A 13,750-nucleotide genomic window follows, 5' to 3' on the forward strand; every position below is an offset into this window, starting at 1 on the left:
CACTAGAACCATAGAAAATTCGAACAGGATACCCAAAATAAAAATGCCCAATATTGCCGTACTAACAATTTTTTGGAAAGAACCAACTCACAAAAAGCACATTTTCCACTCGTCCACCTTGTCAACTCTCTCAACCCCCAAAAACCGAACCATTTTCACCACAAAATAGCCTCGCTCGCGCCATCTATCCGCCGGCCCGGCACTACGCCGAAAAGGAAGGTGGTCCGAGCTTCCGAAACGTCCTCGAAAGACGAGTTTGCATTCTTGAAAAGTGCGCGCGCTCGCTCCGACGGCGGGCGTCTCGACGCGCCGATCCTCCGCGGCTTTTCGGTCAGCGGAGGCAGAAACTGCTCCTGCAGCGATCAGTTGCAGTTTCGTGCGTGTGCCGTTCACGCACCTTTTCGGGAACGGACAAGAGCGCGGTATGCGTGCAACATTGACGATGACGCGCCTGATGACGCTCACGAACTGACACGTTAACGTGATTGGGAACGATATCTCTTGTGACTTTTGGAAGTTTGTTCGCCCTTTTCGCAGTTGTGGTGCTTTTTGAAATGCTCGAGACAGTTGTCAATAGGTATGTGATCGAGAGGTTTGTTTGTGATTGTTGATGGTGGTGGGATTGAGGTTTGTTCGGAGAAGTCGATTTTATTATTTTTGGGTTTTTTTTGGTTGGTTCTGTTTTATTTTGAGTTTATTTGTGTTTTAGAAGATTTATGGAGGTTTAATTTTGCGCTAAGTGATATTCGAAAAATTTGTTGTAAATTTTGTGAATTTCGCCGATACAGAATTCCGAACTATTTCCTTCATTTTTTCGACTTTTATGACGTATGAATATTATAGTTCTGAAATTTTGTAGAGTATTTTATTACAATGTAAAACGAGGAACTATGATGAAAAAAATGAGAAATGTTACAAATTCTAGAAGGTGAAATATCACCTTCCAGAATTTGTAACTATCCAAGTTACGTTTATTAGGCAAATATTAATTCGAAATTGAAATTAACTTTCGTCATATCTCTGTTGATTGAATTTTTATATACATGAACATCAATCTTTTCAATTCATAAAAAATAACTTTGAAAACCGAAATGAATGCAATCATCAACAAAAATGTCATTATTAATTTTTTTGGAAGTTAATTTTGGGTATTTTTACTTGATTCTGGATAAATTCAGAATTTTGTTCGTGTTTTAGAGAATTTATGAAGGTATAATCGCGTGATTTTGTGATAAGAGATATTCATAAATTATTTTTATAGTTCCAAAATATATTTTACTAATGTGCTGACAATATTTAAAACTATTTTCCTTTATTATCTCGGCTTCCATCACGTAAAAATATTATAGCTCTGAAATACGTAATATATTTTATTAAAAAGGAATAGAATTCGAAGAACTATAATGAGAAAATTGAAAGTATTATTGGAGCTCGTAGAATTAGTGACTTTCCAAATTATATTTATTAAGCATATCTATATTAGTTGAAAATTCAACTTGGATTCATTTTTTTCAGTTGAACAAGGGTTGAACTTTTTGACAAGTGAACATTAATTTTCTCAATTTATTAAAAATAACGTTCGGAACTGAAATGAATATTTTCATCAACAAAAATATTATTATCATTAAAAATGAAATATCTCGCTGGCAATTTTTGAGATCAAGATCTAGATGTGGTACAATATTATTTTTTATAAATATAAAATTTAATGAGCTATCTGACTCAAATTTGTGAGATAACAACGAAAATATTGGAAACTTCTTCATATTATCGTCACACGGCAAAATGTTTTTTTTTTATTTCGAATTATAGGTTGAAATAAAAAGTAATATTTCCTTCAATCATAAATTTAACTTTAAATTTTTTTTCAATAAATTTTAGAATTCATGGTTGCATAATAATTCCATTATTATGAATATATCGGATTCTAAGTTTGAAGTTCATAATGTTTTTTTGTCCAGCAAAGTGAATCTTGGCTCAACTTTTTCAATACTCAATTATATATAATTTTCCTTTCCATTAGAAACAGCAATATCTTTTCATCATTACACCACCTAATTTCAATCCTAAATGAGTCTTCTTTCTGATCTCTTACTCCGGGATCATTAATTCATAAGTAGTCCCAAAAAACGAATATTTACCAAATTGGCAATCATTTTCACATAAGAATTATTTTAACGAAATTATATTCGGTTGGAATAAAACATAATGAAAAATTCATTCAAAATATCTGACAACAAATTCAATGAAACGAAAAAATCTTAATTCTAAATAGGCGGAAATGAAGTGTTTTACTTTTTAATCATATTCTAAGGAAAGACCTATAGTTTTATTGGAATCAATCAGGAAAATATATAGTGAATTGTAGAAAAAGTCCAGAGCAAGACTTTCAATGCCTATTCATCGGAATTTCTATAGTATAAATGATCCATTTCTCTAGGAAGTTGGTAATTTTTCATAAACAAACTAAATTTAATCTAGTCAGAAAGAAATTATAAATTTTTGAATAAAAAATGACAGAACAGAATAAGGGACAAACATATAGAAACCCGCACGAAAAAATTATCATAATTTTCAATTTTTATTTATTTATTGTTTTCAATCATTCAATTGATCATAAAACATTTTTTTTCATTCATTCTATCTTTTTGATATAATACCAATTCGCGACATGAAATCATAAAAAAACACAAAATATAACAATTGAAAGAGACTACAACCCAACCCTAACGAAATCTACCTGACCTTATCACCCAAATCTGAAACATTTCAACCAGAAATAAAGGAATCCTTCCCCTCTTTCGCGTAAGGATAAAAACGGGCACGCTCCTCTCGAGATATCAACTTTTCGATATCGAATCCCGCCAGATGAGGGTTGGTTTTAAAGTCTGAAGTATTTGATTTAGACAAGGATCAACCGGTTTATCCCTCTGGTGAACCGTCGAGGGGTACGTACTCCTGCTGGGCTCGCTATCTGCAAAATCCTAGTTGGATCGACTCGGAAATTAATCCGCCCACTGAAGATGGTCAATTCAATCGAGGGAGTTCGAGAAGACTATTTAATTGAATTCGAGATATCTCCCTCCGTCTTCGGCTTAATTGGTGGGTGAAAGCCGTCAAAAATCGGTTATGAAATGTTTTCGTACAAATTATCCTTCGAGGAGAAGTGGATTTTGTCAACAGATGTCTATCATTTCAATCTGATTCAACTCCATTTTTCGTATGAATTTTCGACATTGTGCAGTGTGGAATTATTTGGTCCTCATTTTATTATTTTACAATTCAAGTCTTGTGATTTGCTAGTGATTAAAATTAAATTTCACCTGTAATAACCGAATTACAGGAATCAAACTAATGATATCAAGGATAGATGTTTAAGATACGAAGAGGAGTTTGGCAAACTTCGAAAACTTGACAATCATTTTTGTCAAATTTACTGATTATCTGAAACCTACAGAATTGAACTCCATATTTCCCATTTGAATTGGGACTTGAATACCTTATGGCTTGAGCTGAATATATTCCTTTTTTCCGATCTTCGTTATTTCATTGCAATTTATACCTCTTGTGGTTTCAACTATTCCTTGACATACATTTGTCTTTGTGTTTCGGATATTATCTTTCAACAATTTTCCCCTGAAATACTAAATTTCAAGATCAGTTTACTTCTTCGGCGTTAAATTAGTAATCGATAGAAATAGGTTCATATATTTTATTGGAAACAAATAAGTAACCAAAGATAACCTTAACAGATAATCGCAATCATATAATATCAAAATTAAGTAATATAAAAACAAAACACTGAAATTTTCCACTTTTTCATTCAGGGTAATTTGTTTCAGGTCTAACCGCCAATATCCTTTAGCGCAAGTGAAAAAGAGGAAGGTCGAGCCAGGTAACCCCTTCAGCATGTCCACATCGATAAAATCGCCGCTCAAACAAGACCAAATCGAAGATAAACGTCGGAAAAAAATAGACGAAGAATGTTTGAAACCACTAATTCTTCCACAGAAGAAGAGAGCGTTGCCAAACTCCTCAATGAACAGTCCGGCGAAGAAAATCCAGAAGATCTCTTCACAAAATTCTTCAGCTGACGAGAGCGTAGCCGATGAGAATCTCATCCGTGAAACGGAAGCTGCACTAAAGAATTTATCTGGGAGTTGGCCTGGACCTAGAGGATCGTCGTACGTAAAGCAAGAAGAGCCAGCTTTCGAAAACCTCTTCGACGAGAACAAAGCCAAAGTGAAGATGTCGCCATCCTCATCTTCTAACAGCAGTTCCGAAAACACCTCTTCCCTAAAAGATGTGATAACGTTGAGGGATCAACATGAGGAAGAAGAAAAGTTCTCCGACAAGATTGGGAAGGTCAGACAAGATGATGGTTTCAAAAGGAGGAGTAAAAACGATGGTGACGTTTACAAGCCACCCGATTTCAACGAGCTGGTGGACGACTCCTCCAACGAGCTGGAGATAGACATGTCGGAGTCGGCTGCTGAGATGAACGAGACCAGGACGAAGCCTGATAAGACCGGTGAGGATTTGAAGAAGTTCGAAGGTATGGTCAAAAACACCCAGTCGTCTCCTTTCTCCTCCACGTCAGCGTTTCGACCTCCACACCCTTCCAAAGGTTCTACCCTGGTGAACCTAGGTCCTTTTCCTGCTGAAGCGACTTTTGTGGGTTATCCAGAAGCCATCCCCACGGAGGGTAAGCATCCAGTTCTCAAGCCGGCCGAGATAGGACCGGAGACTACGTCCAACAAGTCACCGGAGGGTGCGAACAAGCAGTATACGATCCTGCAGCCGGCCACGTTGGGATCCAGGACCGCCAGCACGTTGCAGGAATCGAAGGAAGGGGGTGCAAGGGCGAGTGCAGTCGGCGGATCTTCCGCGGGTGCTGCGAGCAACCCCGTAGGGAAAGCTGTGACAGTTGCAGGGGGAGCGTGGTCGCCGAACAGTATAGGAAGAGGTGAGCGTAATTTATTTTGAGGATGGGGGTTCGAATTAGCGGGGTTGTTTGGGGCGCATTCTGAATTCTCGGTCGGTAGGGGGAATAAGGGATGTTTTGCCTTGATGAATCGACTAAACAAAAAAGTTTGGACGGCTTTTTGACACAGTTTTATTAACGTCATCTCATTCGTAATGCTTGGCGGTTTCAAGACGATGTTTTGATTCCCATTGTGATATGCTTTTGAATTGCCAGTTCAGTTTGTTTCAGAAGCTATATTTCATATTAAATTTTTCTTGAGCAACATTCAAAGGAATCCATTGTTTTCGTGTTTTTGGTGGATTGCAATCGAAATTAGTATTTCTTGAAAACACATCACCACCTTACTGCTAAGGTCGTTTTCGATCATCGTTAGCGAGTGCAAGTGATCCGTTTCTTTTGGCAATTGTTTTAGTCTAGTTCAATTCTAAAGTTATGTTTAAGTCATGTCTGCAGTACGACATTTCTTAGATTTCAAAAACAGATGCAGCAATCCAAATTCTGCAAAATTCACACTCATGTTATCGCAAGGCGTATTTCAGACAAAAAATATTGGTAGGGGATTTGGACCTCAATTCTTCAAAGATTCATAACTACAAAAATATTAAACTTTGCAATACGGAATTCAGGACCAATTCTGGATATTTACCAATATTTCCAACAAATTTTATGTAAATAGCTTTCATAGTTTTTGAATAATCTCTTGACACAAAACTCGTGAAAAATTAAAAGAAATCTTGATTTTGATCTTATCAAAATAGTAAAAGACTTTTGCAATATGCAGATAAAAATTAAAAAATAATCAGCATTCAGTCAATAGTAAATTATTTTGTAATCAGTTTTTTGTATGTAAAAAATTAAGTAAATAATAAGAATTATCTTCATCGAGATGCAAAATTCACCATTATTTCAACATAGATATGCTTAACTGTTTGTAGATTATCAAATTCTTACATATTACTTTGGATTAATATTTTCAAAACCATCTATCTACATTCTCTGTTTGAATATAACAAACTGAAATACATTTTATTTGAGTTTTGATTGAGTATGTTATAAAATTTCTGGACCTCTAACTTTCAAAAAAATTTAGTGAATCTATAAAAATTTTGATTCAATATTTCATAAAGATACCAAATTAATATCGAAAGTGAAAAAGAATAACTGTCATTGGATTTCTATACCTTCCCCCCATCGCTTAAATTGCTCTGTCTTCCAATAGGTGATTAAGAGAGGTTTCAATTCGAATTTTCATGACCTCATTTCATTAGCCTCATAAATATTTTCAGAATAACGCTATTTTGTTCGTAAAATTTTTTTGGTCCTCCGAGTACGGATCTTCCCGAAACCCACGTCAAACCCTTAATTCAATACAACCTCAGATGGGGTGCCCAATAAATTATGAAACCGCAAGAACCATTGGTGCAATAAATTATGAAACACGTAGCTGTCACCTGTTTCGTCGTCACCGCAAGCATCGTCTTCAGCATTACGGCACGGCTTTATTTGTAACAAGTTATAAGCTGTTTTAACGATAACGTGACTTGGTTTCAAACTGCCATCTCAACGCTGCCCTTCGGCGTAGATGCCTGATTTTAAAGCTTCCCCTAGACGCAATGAGTCTCCTATCCTTGACTGCCTATTGGAATGACTTATCGGTAAAATGATGGAACGTGCGAGAAGAAACGATGCATGCAAGGAAATGGTTATCGAAGAAATTTAGTCAGAATAGTAAACACTCGAAAAGTAAAGCCCTAAAATTAATAAATCATAGGTCTGTCAGCTAGATGAATCTGTTGGCTATGTAGATTAACCGACTGTGAAAAACAAAGTAAAGCTGCTACCTCAACTAAATTAAAAAATACAAAAATAATCAATATCAAAACTATACTTATCACAAAAGAAAAATCAGAAATAAATTAAATGAAATGATACAAAACTGTAGAAACAAAGTATTATAAAATTTGGCAATAACAAAAAACAAATATGAAGTGATGTACGTTAATAATTACTCAAATCATATAAAACAACCGACAGTGTAAATCTACCAATAAAATGAAGCTGCTAGCTCAACTAGGGCTTATTCCAAATTGTAGATCAAAATTAAAAAATACCAGAAAATAATAGGTAACTATTACATACTTTACAACTACACTAATCATAAAAGAAAAATCAGAAATAAAAATAAGGAAATGAAATAATACCTAACTGTCGAATACAAGTAATATAAAATTTTGCAATAACAAAAAACAAATATGAAATAACGTAAATTAACATTTACTCAAATTATATAAAAACTTGCTAAACAACACTGAAAAACCAATTTTACTACACAATTTCTTACCAGAGAAACAATATTGATCTGAAGTGTCAACTTTTGTTGCCTGCCGCCAATACACCATAGGTAGATATTACTGAACTGGGGAACTTTGAACTTCGTGTGCAGCAAACTTTTCGAAAATAAGTGGGTTACCTCCATTCATAGTAGGGTGTCTACTATCGAAACAAACCAGACAAACTATTTGAGAAGTCTTAAAAGTTGTGCTGCAACTTGGTCATCGTGCTGTTGAAAAAAGTTACTCCTGGAAGTTCAACTTTTTAATGGGAGTTGTTGATAAAGTGGAGGGGGGCGGAGAAATTTCAGAATGTTGGAACTTGAACTTGATTTCGAAATTGGAATGAGTCCTCTGTCATAGTAAACATTCGATATCTTCGTCATCTAAAAGTTTTCTTGTTGGATGAATTTATAATTTCTTGGTTTTTATTTTTCATTCACCTTTGCTTCAACTCTTTTAATTAAACTTTTTCTCATTCATTATATAATATCAAAAATACATATATTACTGGTCTGAATTCCTTATTTTTTTGGTTAACTTCTCTAACCCATGAAAATTGAAATATTAAAATGTCAATATTTTTGATGAATTATAAAAAGGGGGATGCAAAAATACTACTTCTTCTTCGAAGGTTGACAATCAAATTAGATTCGGATTATATTGATCAGCACTCAATTCTGCATAATAATATTTTAGAGGAATGGTATCTAGAAAACATCACCATTATGGGTCGATTCTATTCGGGGTTAGATACTTAATAATATAAAAAGAATTGTAAACCTCTTCATTCAAAAGCAGTTGGTACAAGCCGTGAATATTTTTAAGTGCTCTAACAGATCTCTGTATCATTTTGTCACAATTTTTTTCATGTCTTCTGTGAACTAAGAAAGGTGGTCTGATGGTAATTTTGAATTTTAGGAAAAAGGTAAACTGAAGCCATATAAGAAAAATATGGTTGTCTGATAAGATCTGTTGGGATTTGAGCAATAAATTTTCCGCAAATTGTGTAACATTTTGAGCCTTTTGGCATATGAAATCATATATGCAATTTAAAATTTGATGAGATATTTTCAACCCTCAAAAAATCGAAAAACTCACTTGAGAGGCACTGGTCATCTGAGTATAAATGACAGCCAACTTATCAGCAAAAAGGATTTGACAAACTCTTTCAAGTTAACCAACCTGGTACATTTTAGTAGACAATATTGAATATTTCATGAGGATAAATGAAAAATTTTTCTGAAATAGGGCGAATATTCTCCGAGATAGTGAAATTATTTGAAAAAATATTCTCTGAAGAATAGGACATTGGTTAAATGAGTTATCCATGTATCCATGGAGCAAGTCTACATTGGAGTAGATAATTTTTTGATCAGTCAAAAGTTTATCTTATAGTTTTGTATAGTAGGCACTTTTTTTATGATTTGCTACCAAAATTTTAATATTTCATTGAAATTTTGGAAGGTTATCAATGCCACGTTAAACATTTCTTCAAGAGAATGGATCAAAATTGCTAATCAACAGATTTGTCCACAATTATTCTGTGAAAACATACAATCAATTTATTGTGTGAATTTTCATTCAAGAGCGAAATGAACGAATTCCTTTATTGCTGAGAATAACAAAATGATTGAATAACAAAAAAAATACTGAAAAGATGATAGAATAATGGGTTGGAATATCGAGACAGATGGGTTGTTGAAGCAAATTATTACATAACGTTAATCTTAACTATAAATATTATGAAAAAGATCCGAAATAACATAAATAATAAAAAATGAGAGAAGATGTTGAATAAGGAAATAGCGTTCCTCATAATATATTTATTGAAATTATATGTAACATCTATTTTAATATTTCAAACCTTGAATCTTTTCATTTCCTGATTTTATGGATCTCACTTTCTATAGTATTGAATTTTTGATTGTATGTTTTGAAATCGAAAAATTGTTTCAACTTTTTTTTTTTATTTTAGTCTGTAACTCTCTATCCTTCAAAGTCATCTTCTTAACTATGCAATAATATTTCCGAGAGGGTCTACATTCTGTATCTACAATTCTTTTGAATATTACGTAAGAATCAAAAATTTTGAATTTTGATTGATCATTTAATGAATTTTCTGGATCTTTTACTTTCAATAAAATTCAATGAAATAATGAATATAATGAAATATTAAGGTGCTAGTAGATACGATTATTAACAAACGTGCAGAACCTCCCAAATTCGTCGCTCGCGCTTTCCACATCTTTCATGGTCCTTCATCCCGGATAGAAAAAATCGTCCAATTGAATCCCGCCCGTTCTGCAACATAAATCCCGTTGTAAAACCGGTATGGCCGTGTGGAAAAGGGCGTATAATTTCGAAAATCCCGTAGGTCGCGACGCCCACCTCTCTCTCTTTCCTCTAGGATGACCGATCGGCGTCGATACGTGGGTTTTTTCCCGGCGCATCGCGACGACGGCGGCGTCCGGCACGTCGGAGCAACCGCCTCCGCAGCGGGCCGGGAGTGGGTGGCCTCCGAAGCCGGCGCCTACTCCGCAGGTGCGGTGACCGCTGGCGCGCACCCGCAGCTCCCTCCACTCACAGATGCGGTTTCTTTTTTGGAAAAAAAATATTTTTCTCCCGAGTCTCCACCCGTTATTGCAGGATAGGCTAATCGACCTGTGCGGGGCGGGGTTTTACGCCGTCGTCGACGTCGGAACTCTCTGGAAAGTTGGCGCGCATCAGCCGGCAACTTTATTTTATCCTTTCGTCTGTCCTTTCTCTGACGAACGACCGGGCGACGTTCGGAAAACGTGAGCTGGAATTCGTCGTCGGACATTTTGGATGTTGGAGGGAAAAAATTTGAGGGGGGTAGCGTATAGGTGTGCCTTCGGAGGACTCTTTGATCACCCGGTGATCCTATTTGCTGTTTTTACAGCCCCCCTCTCCTCCCGAGAATGAAAAAGCTAAACACGTAATTCGAAAAGTTCGAAATAGTTTTTTTTATGGATTTCGATGTGAGGTATTAATATATCAATTTGTTGATGTTTTCATAACCTTCTGTCGCATCGGAATTTTTTTCATTCATTATTGGGTGCATATTTTTATTATTTTTTTTTACTGAGTCAGAAAATTGGTAGAACCGTAGAACTGAATCTCGCCTATTTTGCCATTGACTATTTGACTTTACGATGGATAATAATAATAATATGAGAGTTTATTGGTCAGTTTATCACAAGTATTTAACAACTCTACAACTCTAATCTAAAATCATCATTAATTCAAAAAATATTTCGACAATTTCGATTACAGTTAATCATAAACTTACTAAAAAATTCTCTATTCGGTGACATTCGGAAATTTTCGTCTTCATCAAGGAACGTCAACATCAGGTAGCAATTTGGTTTTTCGTATTTCGGTGGGTGTCATATTCGTTATGGATGTTGACATAAAGAATTTAAATGTTTTTGATTTGGGGTAATATCATATTTTACTCTTTCTCTACTTTACTTCAGATTCAATTTTATAATTAAACTCACTTCAACAGAGTAATACAATAAATTCAGACAAATCAGAATTCCTTTTGGTATACTCTATTGTTTGTCTCCTCATTCCTTCCCGAAAAATATTAGGTTTATGATCTGGAATTCGTCGTTCGACATTTTGGATGTAAGATTAGTAAAAATTCGAAAAGTTCGAAATAGTTTTTTTTATCGATGTCGATGTGAGGTATTAATATATCAATTTGTTGATGTTTTCATAGCTTTCTGTCGCATTTTCGGACTATTCTTTTCTTTTTTTTTAATGAGTCAGACAATTGGTAGAATTGTCTACTGTCAAATCTGCTGAATCTATAAGCGCATAGTGCCATTGAATATTTGATTTTACGATGGATGTTGAAATAAGGAACTTGACATTCATCGATTTGGAGTAATATCATTTTCTACTCTTTCTCTACTTTATTCCAGCTTCAATGTTATATTTAAACTCACCTCAACAGAGTAGGTAATTCAATAAATTCATACAAATGAATATTTTTTTTTGATATATTGGTAGGAATATGATCTGAAAACGTGCACTGGAATTCGTCGTCGGACATTTTGGATGTTGGAGGGAAAAAAATTTGAAGGGGGTAGCATATAGGTGTGCCTTTGGAGGACTCTTTGATCACCCGGTGATCCTATTTGCTGTTTTTACGGCCTCCCCCCTCTTTCGGAGAATATTTTGCTTTCGGAATGAAAAATCTAAACACGTAATTGGAAAAGTTCGAAATAGTTTTTTTTATCAATGTCGATGTGAAGTATTAATATATCAATTTGTTGAAGTTTTCGTAGCCTTCTGTCGCATTGGATTTTTTTTTTCATTATTGGGTGCATATTCTTATTTTTCTTCAGTAAGTCAGAAAATTGACTGTCAAATCTGCCGAATCTCGCCTATTTTATCATTGATTATTTCACTTTACGATGGATGTTGAAATAAAGAACTTATAACGATAATTGATTTGTAGTAATATCATACTCAACTCTTTCTCCACATTTTTACAGCATCAATTTTATAATTAATCTTACTTCAACAGAGCAATTCAATAAATTCAGACAAATGAATATTTCTTTTCGTATATTACATTTTTTTTTCTCCTCATTCCTTCCTTCCTGAAAAATGGTAGGATTATGGTCTGAAAATGTGCACTGGAATTCGTCGTAGGACATTTTGGAAGTTTTGGAAAAAAAAATGGGAGAGGTAGCATATAGGTGTGCCTTTAGAAGACTCTTTGTTCACCCGGTGATCCAATTTGATGTTTTTCTAGTCCCCCTTCCTTCCGAGAATATTTTGCTTTCGGAATGAAGAAGCTAAAATCATTCATTCAAAATAGTTTTTTTATCGATGTCGAAGTGAGGTATTAATAAATCAATTTGTTAAAATTTTTATAGCCTTTATCACTTTGGGATTTTAAATGATATCAGATATAGCTATTCCTCAAATTTATTCCAGCTTTAATGTTACAATTGAATATAGGTACTTCAATCGATTTCTCCTTCCCTTATAATGAATACGTAATTTAAAAAGTTCATAATAGCTTTTTTATGAGTGTCGAGACTTTTCATCAATTGATAGTTGAAGGCTCTTGTTCTTGGATATCTACTCTTAATTTGAATATCTTTGTTTTTCTTCATTATTTCAGCTCTGATTCTTCAGTATTATAGAGTTTATTATTGTAATATTCTGAATAAACTCTCTTATTTTCTTATTATTATTATTATCTATTATCTACACCGTATGTATTGAATTGAACTTTTAACTTTTCCATCATGAGATTCAAACGTCAAGTTACAGAGAAATTCGGAGTATCGAAGATCATTTTAAACGAAATATCTCAAGTTCGCAATTAACAAGGGCACCCTTTATTAATATATCTGTTATAAATTGAAATGACTTTTGTGACACAAATAAAGTTCAGTGGATTAAACTGTTGGTTCCTTCAATATCCTGAACTTACAATCAATTCGGCAAAGATAATTCAGCGTTTTTATATGAAAAAAGATTAAATTATTTCAATTCCTTTATTTTCATTTACAGAAGGAGCAAAATGTCCAACGCCAGGCTGTACAGGACAGGGACACGTAACAGGACTTTACTCCCATCACCGAAGGTAAATATATGCCCAAAATCTTGAAATAACTAATATATTCTTTCTAACTTCATCATGTGCAAGAACTAAAAAATAAAAATTTAACAGTCTTTCCGGATGCCCTAGAAAGGATAAAGTAACCCCAGAAAGTAAGTCTAATTGTAAAATATGTGGAACATGTGAAGCACAATAATAATTTTAAGTTGTGATACATACTAGGTACGACTCATTGTGATTTCGTCATTTTCCAATGACACTGGAGAATATATCATAAAAGTACCACGTCACTCAATAAGTCCCAAGCATCGCTGCCTGTGCCATATCATTTTTTTCTCGTTAGTACCAAGCTTCACAAGATGCGAGTCGAAATTTCAGAATAAAGAGTTGAATTTGGATAAATAACATCCAAAGCAACCAAAATCTCAATCATTAGCTGACAAGGTCATGGCATATGTATTTTGAGTCTTGCTTGGTATACCGGGTCTCCCGAGTTATTGTATACAGGCAATATCTAGCTTATTTGACGGGATAATAAAAAAATTGCTTTGTATAACACCTTCCCACCTTCCCAATGATGAATAAAAAGTTTCGTTAATTTGCCGGCCCTGTGGTAGCTACCCTTCACTTTTCATTTTCAAATGGCACCCCCTGTATATTGTCATAAGTGAAGTTTGTACAAAATGGGTGGAGTCATTTCATTTTTATAAGGATAAATGAATAACGTAAAAGAAGACACAAAATATTAATGTTTTTGTTGTTATTACTGAAAAAATACCAATTATGATGTTATCGTTGTTTTCCAAATAGAATGACGCGCAA

The 13,750-nt window shown here is 34.3% G+C and overlaps 1 protein-coding gene across 6 annotated transcripts in view; it reads left to right on the forward strand.

The window, feature by feature from the left end:
- Positions 1-365: 365 nt before the first annotated feature.
- The window catches only part of LOC123680372 (myelin transcription factor 1), a 34,572-nt gene continuing 21,187 nt past the window's right edge, over positions 366-13,750 (forward strand). For all 6 annotated transcript variants that reach the window (XR_006747507.1, XR_006747508.1, XM_045618242.1 and 3 more), the window contains exons 1-4: positions 366-577; positions 3,843-4,966; positions 12,880-12,952; positions 13,040-13,080. Coding sequence is in view for 4 of the 6 variants with exons in the window: in XM_045618242.1 (XP_045474198.1) it covers positions 555-577; positions 3,843-4,966; positions 12,880-12,952; positions 13,040-13,080 (1,261 nt within the window). In the remaining 2 variants the exon portion in view is untranslated. The remainder of the gene's footprint in view (positions 578-3,842; positions 4,967-12,879; positions 12,953-13,039; positions 13,081-13,750) is intronic.

Source organism: Harmonia axyridis, chromosome 5 (genome assembly GCF_914767665.1).
Source record: "Harmonia axyridis chromosome 5, icHarAxyr1.1, whole genome shotgun sequence".
NCBI lineage: Eukaryota > Metazoa > Arthropoda > Insecta > Coleoptera > Coccinellidae > Harmonia > Harmonia axyridis.